Below are 15,838 nucleotides of genomic sequence, written 5' to 3'. Positions count from 1 at the left end.
CTTCCATCATCCACCTCTCTCTGCCAATCCCTCCACTGGCTTCCATCCCCCACCCCTTTCTGCCAATCCCTCCACTGGCTTCTAATAGCCCAAAGGATACAATTCAAAATATTAACAACGACTTACAAAGCCTTCCGCAATTCTGCCCCCGGCTATATCTCAAAGTATCACCCTAACCGTCCCCCTCCACTCTTCAAAAGACCTTCTGCTTTCCAGCATCCTCGTCAACTCCTCCCATGCTCACCTCCGGGACTTCTCTAGAGTCTCTCCCATCCTATGGAACTCTCTACCTAAACCTGTCCGACTATCTCCCACTCTGACTGCCTTTAGGCGTTCCCTTAAGACTCATCTCTTCAGGGAAGCCGATCCCACCTCAACCTGACCGCTCAACCATCACTTTCTCATACAATTCATCCCCACACAGCTACCTCCTCATGTATCATTGGCCCCTCCCTTTTAAATTGGAAGCCCTCAGGGGCAGGGCCCTCCTTAACATCTTGTCTTGAATTGTATTGTGATTGTAATGTCTTCCTTATATTGTAAAGCGCTGCGCAAACTGTTGGCGCTATATAAATCCTGTATAATAATATCAAGGAGAAGGTAGTGGGATGAAGGTGGGCGGGGACACACAAAACTTTAGGGTGGGCGGGAACAGAGAAGGGAACTGCAGCAGAGGAAACACAAAATTAGAGCCTACAGGAACAGAAGAATACTATGTGGCCATTGTGTTTTCCATGGGCTCCAGCTTTTGGGTCTTCTTCAGACCTCTGTGTTACTGTAACACACGAAAATCTGTATGTTGCGGTGACATTATCGGAAAATGGCATCCCAAGCACACCGTACAGTAGGTGCCCAATGGACCTGAACGGCACCACAATGCACTTATTGCGTGCTGTGTTACAATGAAGGGCAATCAAGAAAGGTTTCGAAATTTCTTCCATTGCCGTACATTGGGTGAATGGGTTCCTTTAACGTAACACACTGCAATGGAACGCAACATGATGAGGGCGGCCTAAAACTATTATCAGCTTTGAGACGCCCTTTACTTTTTATCCTGGCCCCATAAGCAAAGACATAACTGGCTTCATGTTACTGGGATTTGCAGATTTGATTTCCTTTTTCTACCAATGCCTATGCTAATGCTTCATAGTGAATGCAGTGTGTGGGTACAGACGTGTAGCTTGTGTGAGATACTGTGCTACTTAGATATTAACTGCTCTTCATTCTTATAGGAAGAGTACTTTATATTAAATCTGAACTCCGGGCCTTTCCTTCAGTCTTATATCTGACCTCTGTTCCTCCCTTCAGTCTTGTATCTGACCTCCGTCCTTCCCTTCAGTCTTATATCTGACCTCCATCCTTCCCTTCAGTCTTATATCTGACCTCCGTCCTTCCCTTCAGTCTTCTATCTGACCTCTGTCCTTCCCTTCAGTCTTATATCTGACCTCCGTCCTACCCTTCAGTCTTCTATCTGACCTCCATCCTTCCCTTCAGTCTTATATGGGACCTCCGTCCTTCCCTACAGTCTTCTATCTGACCTCCGCCCTCCCCTTCAGTCTTCTATCTGACCTCCGTCCTTCCCTTCAGTCTTTTATTTGATCTCCGTCCTCCCCTTCAGTCTTCTATCTGACCTCCTTTGTTTCCTTCAGTCTTCTATCTGACCTCCGTCCTTCCCTTCAGTCTTCTATCTGACCTCCGTCCTTCCCTTCAGTCTTCTATCTGACCTCCGTCCTTCCCTTCAGTCTTGTATGTGACATCCGTCCTTCCCTTCAGGATGATATCTGACCGCCGTCCTTCCCTTCAGTCTTCTATCTGACCTCTGTCCTTCCCTTCAGTCTTATATCTGACCTCCGTCCTACCCTTCAGTCTTCTATCTGACCTCCATCCTTCCCTTCAGTCTTATATGGGACCTCCGTCCTTCCCTACAGTCTTCTATCTGACCTCCGCCCTCCCCTTCAGTCTTCTATCTGACCTCCGTCCTTCCCTTCAGTCTTTTATTTGATCTCCGTCCTCCCCTTCAGTCTTCTATCTGACCTCCTTTGTTTCCTTCAGTCTTCTATCTGACCTCCGTCCTTCCCTTCAGTCTTCTATCTGACCTCCGTCCTTCCCTTCAGTCTTCTATCTGACCTCCGTCCTTTCCTTCAGTCTTCTATCTGACCTCCATCCTTCCCTTCAGTCTTCTATCTGACCTCCGTCCTCCCCTTCAGTCTTCTATCTGACCTCCATCCTCCCCTTCAGTCTTCTATCTGAATGAATAAATATATAAATAGAAAACTGGCAGCCTCTGTGGATAGTTGGCACACAGAGGTGCATGCTGGGGGGTTTAAGCTTCCTTTCTGCACTTCTATTGGTCAGTATGTCACCGACATTGGAGGATCTTCTTCATTGTCAGCGATAGTGAAGAAAGTCCACAAAATTGACACAATTTACATCCTTCCCTGAGCTCGGTAAACAGGACGCCGGGAGAGTTATTTGGCTTATTGAAGTTTCTTTTGCACTGGATGGTCTGATTGAAAACACAATCACGTGACATGACCAATCTCAGCGCAACCTCTCAAATGAAGACGCTTTCAAACAACATCCTGCCCGTTATCTCTCCGTCCAGGCGTTTCTCTGTGACAAACAGATATTTTCATCCATCTGAAAGAATCGGACTTCCTGTTTGGCCGCTACAAGTGACAGGATACGTCCTGAAAGACTACAAGTGTCTGCGTGTTGGAGAAATGGTGGAAAAAGAAGAGTTTCACGGCAAAAACAGATCCGAAGATTCCCGGATGTTGGTAATCCAGAAGACAATGCAGTGCAATCTGCATGGTGTTTGTATAGTCTCCTTGTGTCTGCTTGGGTTACTCCCAAAACATACTGCTGGGTTAATCAGCTTCTACCCAAAAATCAGCACTATACAGTATGTGTCTGTGAAACTATAGCAAGGAGATTGTAAGATCCCTTAGCTTACCAGTGCACTATAGAGTTACCGTCAGCCACTAGACTACTCCGCTCAGTCCCTGTAGACTAATGTGTTGGACTTTGAGAGTTGGGTTCGGGTTGACTATGAGTTTGACCTGAACCTAAGATGTTCCCAGGTGAATGATTTGGCCAGTTTGCCCACCTGCTACTATCCCACCACTATCTGTGTACTAGAAACCAATATTGCTGTGCTGCTGGTTGCTGAGTCGCACAGCGTCATTGGTTGCTAGGACACAGGCGGCTACACCATAACAACTTATGATAATGTAGGGCCATCGTCCTCTTACCATCCAATGACGCTGTGTGACCCAGCCACTAGCTGGGGGTGCACATAATATTCAGTTAATGTAATGCTACAGAAAACTGACTGCAGATATGAAACAGGAGATGGACAGAGGCTGCGGGCATGCTACAAGAGATGGGCAGAGATGGCCAACATGCTATAAGAAATGTTGGAGATTGGGAACATGCTACAGGAGATGGTCAAAAACTGGGGAGATGCTAGTGCAGATGGTCAAAGACTGGGACCATGGTACTGGAGATGGTCAAAGACTGGCAAAATGTTACAGCAGATGGTCAAAGACAGAGGATGTGCTACAGGAGATGATCAAAGACTTGGCTCATGCTACAAGAGATGGTCAAAGACTGGGGGCATGAAACAGGAGATAATCAAAGACTGGGGACATACAGCAGGAGATGGCCAAAGACTAGGGACATGCTACTGGAGATGGTCAAAAACTGGGCACATGCTAGAGGGGATGGTCAAAGACTGTGGACACACTACAGGAGATGGCAAAATACTGGGCACATGCTACAGGAGGTGTTCAAAAGCTTGGGACATACTACAGGGGATGGTCAAAGACTGGGGAAATGCTATAGGAGTTGGTCAAAGATTGAGGGCAAGCTACAGGAGATGGTCATAGAGTGGACACATTCTACAAGAGATGGTCAAAGCCTAGGGACATGCTACAGAAGATGGTCAACAACTGGGGACATACAGTACTACAGTGTACAGCCACATTAAAAATTACTTGTGCCACATTTGATATTTTTCCAAGAAAGATTCATTATTGAAGATCAAAGAAAACATAAAAAGAGAAAAGAGATGGACACCACTGAAAAAAAGTAAGTAGAACCCAGTCCACTTCCTTCACTGGCATGACTAAGCCCCAAAACACAGACTACCCTGAGGGCAGCACAGTATCTGGGCACCATGGCTTTATACAGTATACACACAGAATAGACATATCTTACCATAGTGTAGCTGTGTGCCACCCTCAGGAGCTCCAAACATCCCTGTGCATCCCCGAACGATCGTATCCCCAGACAATTGGACGGATGGAGCTGCTTCATTAGAAAGTTGCAGCAGACTTCTATGACTTGGGAAAGCTGCAGCAGACAAGCGGCCGCCAACAAACTCTCTATAGTGTCCTCCTTGAGTTCTAAAATACCTGCAGAAGGAGACACAATAAGAATCATTTGTATCATTTGTAGATTTGTTACACATGAGGCCGGATCGCCGGGTTGTAGAACGTTATGAAACAATGTACAAATTGAGCTCATTTTTCTTTTACAGTCATGCAATCAGACGTTCTTTTGAAAGGCAATTATTCCCAAATTTTTATAAATGGCATCTCATTTCTCTTCTGCTCTGTTGAAGTCACAATCACCATCAACTATCAACCTCTACAGGACTGAATACCACAAAACCAGATTATATTTGGCCTGTGAATGTAAAATCAGCCGAGTAGACGACAAAGCCAAGGCCATTAGGTTTCTCCTCCAGCCAGCCTGTGAAAAGAGAAGCCGCGTTGTCAGTCTGGGGTCTGATTAGCGATTCATTGAACGGCGTTTCATAGTCCGGAATCCGCGGAGAGTCGGTTTCCTGTGAATAGCTCCATCATTGTATACATTCACAGATGTCATTTCTATACAGAGGAAGCAACTCAATGAGAGCTCCCGCCATTGCTGGCATTGCGTAGACCACCACGGGCCGATCGCTATACATTGATAAATGATCCGAGACCATCCCCCGATGTGTCACATGTTTCAAAATTATATTCCTTCATTTCTTTGTAGCAGATCAGCTGACTGTTATTCCCCAATCTACTCCCAGGGTAACATATACATTAAAACTCTTCAGAGCTGAACTCAGTGCAAACAGTTAAACACAGACACAAAATACATATTGCCTGCCAAATGATTTGTATTTCTGTCCATCCAGTGCTGAGATTAACACTTGTCTGTCACACATCACGACCCCATGAATGCAGCTGCTAAACTCATCCACCTAACCAAACGTTCATTATCCCCTCCGCTCTTCCAATGACCCCCTGCTTTCCAGCTCCCTCAACTCCTCCCATGCTCGCCTCCAGGACTTCACTAGGGCCTCTCCCATCCTGTGGAACGCTCTACCCCAACCTGTCCGTCTGTCTCCCACTCTGACTGCCTTTAGGCTATCCCTAAAGACTTATCTCTTCAGGGAAGCCGATCCCACCTCAACCTGACCGCTCAACCATCACGTTCTCAAACAATTCATCCCCACACAGCTATCTCCTCATGTATCACTTCCCCAACCCTTTAGATTGTAAGCCCTCATGTCTTCCTTATATTGTAAAGCGCTGCGCAAACTGTTGGCGCTATATAAATCCTGTATAATAATAATAATAATCTAGCTTGGGGGGAACCTGACCTTTCTTCTCTCTTTCACTTATAGGTCTTGTTCGATCCCAAGCCTTTGACTAGAGGGGTTCTAGCCTTCCCCTACTCTCCTCCTCACCTCACTTCCCTAGTTTTCTTGCGTCCTCCTTCCATGTTTTCTATTTCTTTGTATTTTTGTCTCTGACTTTTTTTATTGGAACTTGCTGAGAATATCAAGTGTGGCGTGCACTGATTTGTAAATGGACTGTAATGGTGGTGAGCTCTAGCGGCCTCTTGCATGTCTTGAATGTCTCCTGCAGCATGCCTTCAGTTTCCAACCACGCCTGTGACATGTCTGCAGCCTTTGACCATGTTCTATGGCAGGGCTAGCCAAACCTTGGCCCTCTGGCTGTTGTGGAACCTCAAGTCCCATAAGGCATTGCAAGACTCTGACAGCCACAGACATGACTTCCACAGGCAGATGCATGATGGGATTCGTGGTTTCATCACAGCTGATGGGACAGGACACTGTTTGGCTGCCCCTGCTCTATAGCATGCCAACAGTCTCTGGCCACCTATTGTAGTATGTCCAGTCTCTGAGTGGTTTCTGTAGCATTACAGACACTTAACATAATGTGTGGCCCTTTAGTGACATCAGGGCCCTCATTTGAGGCCTTTCTTCAGTTAACCACAACTGTTTAGGCTCTTCAACTTCCACTAAGTAGTACAGATAGCATAAGATGACAACCTCACAGCCATGAACCTTCAAGAAGAAATGAGAAATGGCCTCTCCAAATTTATATCCTGACATGTTCCCTTCAAACACCCCAGGGAAACATGAACCCTGTTTTTTACTTGTTGTTGTAAGTTGATTGTTAGTGCGGCCTCTCTGGCCTCCGATCCCCCCTGGAATTGCTTTGTGGATTGGGAAGAGAGAAGTGTTTTATGGTCGAGGTTAAAAGGTGAGCAGGCTGGAAGAGATACAACAGCACTAAATGCAACTTTATCTTATTAGCAGGCTGACTGATTGCTCCACACCGGCCTCATAAATCCCACTAATTGACTTGTTCTCCTTGACTTTTACAAGGCCCCTGGAATTACTGTACAACAGTTGCAACACCAAATTAATTGTTCCTATGGCTTGGGTGACACAGAAGAGTAATTTGTGCCTTTTCTTCCACTAATAGTGAAGGAGGATGAGATAAAAACTCCGGTGCCATCAATCCCACAGGGGAGGAGCAGCAGGCAGTCTGATATCTGTTGTTGGGTACGGATGCTGTGGACACTTAGACCCTGAACTTCTTGGTGTCAGTGTTTGGCTTCAGTTTAGGACCAGCAAGTTAATACGACTATTGATGCCCTTAGATATGGGGACTATTTACTTATATGGGGTTGCTGCAAGAGGTGGACATCTACATTCCTTCTAAAACATAAAGAAACATGGTCACCATGACAGCCAAGTGATAACCATCTTCATATGGAGAACTCAGCATGCGGGTTTCTTTTACGTTTCTCTTGGTTCATCTTCAGGCATATACTTGGACACTTGGGTTGCCCAGATGTTCACAATTGTGTTACAGAATGAAGAGGAATTAGGACCATCCAGATGCTTCCCACATGAGCTTATTACCAAAAGCTTCTCATTGACCTCAGATCCTATATAGTGGATCACTTCCTCCAATTACCAATGGACGCCAAGCAGTGGCGGCAACACATCCAGAAGCACACAGTAACATCCACAGCTTGTAAAATGTATTATTCCAGGAGGAACATCAAGAAGCCCCAGCAGCGTGTGGGGAGCAGTGCTAGGAGAAAATCAGGATTATTTGGTAGAGCGAAAAGCAGAAGAAAGGAGAAAAAAGGAGAAAGGAGAAGGGAAGAAAGAAAAGGTATGGGGAAAGGAGGGGATCATGGGAGGAGGGAGGGAAAGGTAGAGATGCTGATGGTATGGTAACTAGGATCCTGACTAGGAACACGTAATAAGGGGTAGAAAAAGGGCAGCCCCCCTTGGCATATTTATCGAGGTTGGGGTTGGGTTTATAGGAGGGAATTAAAGGAGAACTATGAGGGGGGGTGCTTTTCACTCACCTCATAGTTCTATCCGACCTGTGACAATGAGACTGTCACAGGTCGGCTCAGTAGATCGGGAGGTGAGTGAACACATACCGGCACTCGCTCACATCTCGATCCTGTCACGGCTCTCTGCTGTGACAGGGGAGGGGCTGTATTCCCCCCTCCCCGCTCCAATCCTCCAGCGCTGACAGCAGAACGGACAGGGAAGGGGGCGGGTACAGCTGGCGCTGCCACTAGGAAGGCAGAGCCAGCTGTCACTCACGCAGCTGGGCGGATCCAGGCATAATTGTCGAGATCCGCTTCAGCTGCAGCGTTTCAGTATACCGTGAGGTGTAGGTCGCGGTATACTGAGCTTAGGGTGACGGGAGGACGCTAGTTTGTGTCTTCCCGTTACCCTAAGGAGAACTATGGGGGAAAGCCCTAACCCCGTAGTTCTCCTTTAAGAAAAAGTGTCTGAGACAACTTCTATCTCAACTGGTGCAGTCGCCCGTAGCATCCGATTGGCTTCTAACTTTCATTTTTCCATGGCACATGATTGGCTGCGCTCCAGTTGAGATGAAGTTGGGACAAAAATTGTCTGAGACCCTTTTTTTACTTTCCCCCATAGTGTCTGTTGAAAGCTAGTGGAAGTGATCTATCCACGGGGTCCAGGTGTTCCTAAATTCTGTTCTTCTGCAAGCGTCTCAAATAATGAAAAACTGTCGGCAGGAGAGTATTGGGGTCCTCCGGGTATCCACGATCAATGTCTTGGCCACTGTGGAGATATGTTTGAGTAGTTTAAGTTGGGTTGAGGTCCACCTCTGGGGGTTCATTATTCAGCAGAGCCTTGATGGGTTCCCAATGGACTGTGGAACCCATGAGCGTATATATGGCCTGGTAGACCCTAGACCAGGACTGTTGTATCTTCAGGCAATCCCACCAAATGTGAGCCAAAGTAACTTCTGCTTGACAACCGCTAAAGCAATTAGAGAGATAATTTGGCTCTAGAATTCTTGGACGGAACCAAATACTTTGAGTTCATAATTCATCTCCGAGGACAGGGACATTACAGCTCTCACATCTCCGAGGACAGGGACATGAGAGCTCTCACATCTCCGAGGACAGGGACATTACAGCTCTCACATCTCCGCGGACAGGGACATGAGAGCTCTCACATCTCAGAGGACAGGGACATTAGAGCTCTCAGATCTCCGAGGACAGGGACATTAGAGCGCTCACATCTCCGAGGACAGGGACATTACAGCTCTCAGATCTCCGAGGACAGGGACATTAGAGCTCTCACATCTCCAAGGACAGGGACATTAGAGCTCTCACATCTCCGAGGACAGGGACATGAGAGCTCTCACATCTCCGAGGACAGGGACATTAGAGCTCTCACATCCCTGAGGACAGGGACATTACATCTCCGAGAACAGGGACATTACATCTCCGAGGACAGAGACATTACAGCTCTCCCATCTCCGAGGACAGAGACATTACAGCTCTCCCATCTCCGAGGACAGAGACATTAGAGCTCTCACATCCCTGAGGACAGGGACATTGGAGCTCTCACATCTCCGAGGACAGGGACATTGGAGCTCTCAGAGGTGGAGGTCCAAGTGTTTGTATTGTATTTGGATCCCTATGCACACAGCTCTGTGGTAGGTGGAGATCTGTGGAATGGGTTCTGTCGGAATGATAATTCTCCAATATAAATAAATAATTGTGTGCGGAGGCAGCTGGCACGCTTGGCAGGATTCCTGGCTGTACAAGCAGAGGGTTGGCAGTGGATCGGATGGTGGGTCACCTTCCCACCCTATAGCTCCTAAAGCTGGAGTCTGGATAAACGGCTTAAAGCGGACCTGTCACTCGCTTTCCAAGTCTGCCGGAATGTGAGCACTGAGATGTCAAAATGTTCAACAAGCGTATCATTCTTCAGAAAGTCTCCCGCTGTTGTTATCAACAAGAAAGAGGGACAAAGTATGTAGACAAAGGACACCCGCTGCCAATGGCTGACTATATTTTGGGGGCAGCAGGGTGCTGTACTTAGGTTCCTGAAAACATTATAGCACCCTGCCTCAGCATTATCTCAAGAGTCCACATCCCTGATTTAAGCAGTGGGCTGGGTCTTGGGAGGAGTTATATCAAAATACCTTGATTGGTGGGTGTCAGTCGGGAGGAGTGGGCACTACTGGGCAGGCTGTACATGTGACGCTGAGCCTCCAGGAGTGAATGAACTGAAGTCCGATGATTGAAAGGGGTGGTGCCAGGGACAGTCAGGCTGAGGAGCAAAGTGCTAGGTGATGCTGAACGTCCTCCAGCCAGGAGGACTTGCTGACTTGCTGCAGCTTCTAATGCACATTGTGAGAAGCTTTCTGTGTGCAGAGACATCAGAGGAAGAGGAGAGGAGCCACTACAACTGTGCAAGACTGAAGGGAAGGACGGAGGTCAGATAGAAGACTGAAGGGAAGGACGGAGGTCAGATAGAAGACTGAAGGGAAGGACGGAGGTCAGATAGAAGACTGAAGGGAAGGACGGAGGTCAGATAGAAGACTGAAGGGAAGGACGGAGGTTAGATAGAAGACTGAAGGGAAGGACGGAGCTCGTCTTTGATTTACTGCCGTGTGTGTTTCTTGTGTGGAGATGAAAGAATCCTCGGGCTTTAGCGGGATTACAGGGAGATTTATTAATTCATGATTATTGATCGGCCCATATTATGGAATCTGAGGGGTATTATGGGATATTGACACGGTAAAGCCCCCCACCCCTGCGATGAATGATGCCATGGTGGCAGCGAGGGGATTTCTCTCTATTTGGTCTCATCAGTGGAAATGATGGACATGTATCATTCTTATTCAGCGTCTGGTCCGCGGTGCGCTTTGTTCTGCGCCCCCGCTTGCTCCCCTCGGGGGGCGTTTGTTTAATCCCGGAGTAAAGATTAATGGGCATTCTCGCCGCCACTCCGCAGAGTCTCAGTAACCCTTCAGGGGGGATCTGCGCTCCGACCTTTGAATCTGACAATCCGATGAGCAGTTTTTTTTTTCTTCCATAGAACGTTCTCTAATCCCAAAGTGCTGCGATTATAGAAGCTGACGCCACGAACCGGCTCTCAAGGGGTTATTTCTGTTTTTAAGTGGAATTCCGGCTTCTACAATCTTCTCTGTGAACAAACAATCACTGTGCAAACTACGTCCATGGAAGAACTGAAATCCAACCAATCAAATGGGGTATACAGCAATCACACATGCAGTATACACCTACAATGGGGTGACATCAGAAGGTTCCTTACCTGTATACGCGTAGTGCACGAGGGCTTTAAGGGCATCCGGGTCCACGCCTTCCATTTTGATCTCCTCCTCTTTAGCTTCACGGACATCATTTGTAAACATTGCGGCAAAGTAGTCGGAGACGGCGCTCAGTACCAACCTGGAGAGAGAGAGAGAGCAGCCAGTGTGAGACATTGTTACAACTTCTGACTACATGAGTCTGTGCTGGATTTATTCCCCACACCAACAACTCTACACGCCTGATATAGTGACCCTGTACACCAGCCTTGGCACTCCAGCTGTTGTGGAACTACAAGTCCCATGAGGCATTGCAAGACTCCCAGCAGCAGAGGGATGATAGGATTTGAACGTTTAGCACAGCTGGACTACTGAGGTTGCATGACTCTGCTGTAGATGATGTAGAACCTCCTGATGGCGACTCACCTGTGTGCTGGTATTTTATAATTGCCGGCGATCAGCAAGACGTCGCACAGCTGCTTCTGCTGCAGATAATTCTCCATCTTGCGGAAAGTTTGCTCGGCATGGTTCAAGCTCTGGAAATACTCATCGGAAGAGCCGGTGGTCATTCTACTGGGGGAGGGGCTGGAGACCGGGAGCCTGGCGGGAGAAGAAGAAGAGCAATCATGAGCAACAGACTGATAATAAAACAAGACACAACTTTGTAATATTACAACTTCTGTGTCCATAATCGGCATCAAAGCAAGATAGGTTATTATCCCTCTCTGCATTTTTTTTGTGCACGTTATAATCCACATTTTAGGTCTGAAATTACCTTAAACCCCCGAGTCATATATTTCCTGAAAGTAATGTTTATAAACAATGTTACTTTGTATCTCTCTATCTCCCCTCTGATCAATGTTTATAAACAATGTTACTTTGTATCTCTCTATCTCCCCTCTGATCAATGTATCTCCCTTCTGAGTAACATTTATAAACAAAGATGGTCAAACCCAAAATGTCAGTAAAAAATACACAAGCACACACAAAAATACAATATAAAACCCATTTTTGAAAGCTCAAAAACCGGTAGTGATGAAACCATCATTGCTTCCAGTTTCATTCAGCAGGGAGATCAGCAAACAGATATTCGCTGACCGCTCTCCCCTCTACCCTCCAACAACCACAATGTCAATCACAGCCCCACAGGAGGGGCAGCAGCATCTGGGAAGCAAGGTGTGGGGTTTTGGGCAGGGGCAGTTTTTTTTTGCCATTGGAAGCAATGAGGTAACTTTACAGCCACCAGAATCTCTACCAGTGTAAAGCTGACAGTGTGGGAGTCTGTTTACAGAGGCCTGATGCTGACATATGAGATATATCAGTGGCAGCGAAAGGGTTAATTTGTACCTGCTATTAGAACCAGAAGACATTGTAACATGTTGCCGTGCATTGTGGTGTACTGCATTACCAATAATGGTGCATGTCTGATATTTTGGGTCATGTGATACGTTGCCATCCATCTGAATGAGCCGCCTTAACGCATCGCATGTTACCTCACCACCAAGGTGTGAATGCCCATCCCCCCCCCCTCCCCCCAGGCATTACAGATCCATATTCGGTCCCGATCCGGTAAAATGTCTCATTTGGAGGTAATTATAATAACGGATTTGGTGTTGTCAGCGAGAGCCGTGCTTCTCACAATCTGACTAACACATCGCAGCACATGATTCCCCTCCATTGACCCCTCCGAATAAAATCTGCGGTCGCCGGCTCGCTCGTCACGCAGCTTGTTTATTCTTCTGAATGTCGCCGCGTGCGTTATTCTCCCTAATTGTGCCGATACACCTAGCTCTCCACTTTGTTTTCAAGGCCGTTCGGGGAATGAATCGGCGAGACGTAAACGCTTTCCACCTCATAGGGAAAAAAAACAGTTTGTTCTGTTATAAAAGATGAAGTTTCATCTGCTTGTATGTTGCCTTCCCTAGTTACTCCTCCCCCTCCCATCAACATGACATTTTAAAATAAAACCTTTTTGCTTTCATTCATTTTAAACCCGATGATGTCATCACTTGGTCTCTGTTCTTCTTTATGCAATGCAGCCAGATCATAGCTGGCGGGAGGGGCCGGCAGAGTGCCAGTGGACGGGCTCTTGGGAGGAGTTATGCAAATAGCAAAATGCCTTGATGGGTGGGTGTCAGTCTGGAGGGATGGGCGATCCTGGGAAGGCTGTATTTACGTACTGACCACCCTAGGTAATGCTCACATGTGATGCTCAGCCTCCAGAACTGTGCAAGACTGAAGGGAAGGCCGGAGATACTGAAAATTACACGCGGCATACCGGTACATATATAATAATCCCTCCCCTCCCTCATTTAGGGTTACAGTACGGTTATCATTAGTCCCCATTTCCTGGAGACATTCCCTGTTTTAAGAGGTCTGTCCCCAGGAAACAAGTGTCACTAGCGGCGTCCCAAATGACAGTGAACTGCAGTCATATACAGCCAATTATGTACAAGTTGTAATGGCTGCCTCTAGGACACTGCATCACTTACCACTGACCCCTGACCCCTGCATTACTTACTACTACCCCTGAACCCTGCATCACTTACCCCTGACCCCTGCATTACTTACTACTACCCCGAACCCTGCATTACTTACCACTGACCTCTGCCCCTGCATTACTTACTACTACCCCGAACCCTGCATCACTTACCACTGACCCCTGACCCCGGCATTACTTACTACTACCCCGAACCCTGCATAACTTACTACTGACCACTAACCCCTGCATTACTTACTACTTACTTACAGCCTGCGGGGGACCACAGTGTCTGATGTGTTTTGCTGTGGACTTGAAAGTTGATTGCTACTAGTTGTGTTTGGCAGCACAGGCAGCAGGAAAAGAGTTTTGCTATCACTACATCTGAGAGGATCCAGCTTCGCGCCTCTGGGACACAGTTAGCGTTACAAGGGAGAAAACCAAACACTCACCCTGCTGGGTCTTAGAGTGGAAACGACTGGGTCCAAGTTTGAAAGCGTGATTGCAAGCCCAAGTGCCACTTACCAAAAGCCTTCGATTAAACTCCATTTGGTGAGTAACCACCCAAGAGGGTCTGTCGGGCCACCGCTAAGAAATATATTCCATCAACAATTATTTTTCCTCTGCACACGTTTTCTACGTTTTTTTTCTCACTGAACACTGTATTTCGACGTTTTTATAATAATTTTTTGTGTGGATCGTTCATATATCGTTATATATTGGATGGTTTTTTCACAGTGGTTAAATTCCTTTATTGTTCTAATCACTATTTTGTTTTTCACAGTACAATTGAATTATTAATATATTTTTTCCTTTGTTTTATGATCCCATGTAAGATTTATTTCGAATTGTTCAGTACTGTGTTTTAGGCCAGATTGCTTAAACCCTAATTTCACTTTATTACCTGGTTGCACTAAGTTTCATACCACTTATACCTTTAGCGCTTTGATATATATTTCTTGATCGCTGAAAGGATTCTTCCATCCTCTTTTAGAGCTGCTTTAGGTCTTAATTAACAATACATATTTTCACTTTAGTCTCTTTTCCAGAAGCGCGGATTATCTATTTCACATTACTTACTACTGACCCCTGCATTACTACTAACCCATGAGCCCTGCTTTACTACTGAACCCTGCGTTACTTACTAGAGACCTCTGAACCATGCATTACTTACTACTGACCCCTGAACACTGCATTACTTACTACTGACCCCTGAACCCTGCATTACTTACTACTACCCCAAACCCTGCATTACTTACTACTGACCCCTGCCCCTGCATTACTTACTACTGACCCCTGACCCCTGCATTACTTACTACTGACCCCTGAACCCTGCATTACTACTAACCCATGAGCCCTGCTTTACTACTGAACCCTGCGTTACTTACTACTGGGCTCTAAACCCTGCATTACTCACTACTGACCCCTGAACACCGTCTTACTTGTTACTACTATGCTCTGGACTTGTTACTTGCTACTGTACCCTACTGATGACCCCTGTACTCCATGTGTTACCTACTGATGACCCCTGTACTCCATGTGTTACCTGCTGATGACCCCTGTACTCTGTATGTTCCTTACTCCTGATTCCTGGCCTCTGCTCCATACACTGTTGACCTCGTGTTCTGCGTTACATACTCCTGATCTCTGTGCATTACACATGCTTGGCCCATAGTACATTAGGCTCAGGGTTTGAACCATGAACCATGCATCTTCAGCCGCTCCCACTGTTAGTGTAATTTGACAACACGCATGATTCCCCATGCCGCATTATTTCACTCCTTATAGTGCCCAGAGCACTTCGTCTTTACGTCTTCAATGTCTGCTTCCTCTTCCAGAAGTCTGTGACCAATTGCCTCAGGGCATGCTAAAAAATGGGGCATGATTTTGTTAGTGTGTCTACAAATTGGAGCGTGGTTTATGGGTGTGGTTACAAGTGGGCGTGGTCATTGGGGTGTCCCCAAATTTCATTTTGATAACCTTAGGTTAGAGGCTCTGCAGCAATGACACCCTCTTAGCTTGCACAGCCCAATGATGGGGGGGGATGGGATTTGGGAGATGATACAATGCATGATTTTGGTTGATTCTTTATCATTACAAAGTATCAATATTACACTGACACGGGAAGAACGCATCGTCTCCCTACAAATCACTTCCCTGCTGGAGATTAGATCCAGGATCCCGGCCTATGCGCTCATCCACCACGCCGTTCATTTCCCCGCCGTCGGCGCGGGCGTTAATCTGAATCGACTTTGTTTAGCGCAGTGATAATTCACCGGAATGTTGATTCTTCTCCTGGAAGAGCGGAGGAGTTATTATTGGCCGCCGGCGAGGACATAATTATATGTGAAATGAAAGTCGGCTTCTGAAAATTACCGGGCTGAAATCAATCGTCCCGATCAATCAATTATTAAGC

General features: G+C 46.7%; 1 protein-coding gene across 1 annotated transcript in view; it reads right to left on the bottom strand.

The window, feature by feature from the left end:
• LOC108799385 (kelch-like protein 4) overlaps positions 1-15,838 on the bottom strand; it is a gene marked incomplete at its 3' end in the record, with an annotated part of 82,504 nt that overhangs the window by 6,833 nt on the left and 59,833 nt on the right. Inside the window, exons 2-4 of the mRNA XM_018571250.1 lie at positions 11,370-11,543; positions 10,949-11,085; positions 4,222-4,418 (exon numbers count right to left, since the gene is read on the bottom strand). Coding sequence (XP_018426752.1) covers positions 4,222-4,418; positions 10,949-11,085; positions 11,370-11,543 — 508 coding nt within the window. The remainder of the gene's footprint in view (positions 1-4,221; positions 4,419-10,948; positions 11,086-11,369; positions 11,544-15,838) is intronic.

The sequence above is a fragment of the Nanorana parkeri genome, unplaced genomic scaffold, assembly GCF_000935625.1.
Source record: "Nanorana parkeri isolate BGI_ZX_2015 unplaced genomic scaffold, ASM93562v1 scaffold1711, whole genome shotgun sequence".
NCBI classification, from domain to species: domain Eukaryota; kingdom Metazoa; phylum Chordata; class Amphibia; order Anura; family Dicroglossidae; genus Nanorana; species Nanorana parkeri.
Note: the sequence above shows the minus strand (reverse complement) of the source record. Positions and strands in the feature narration are given on the sequence as shown.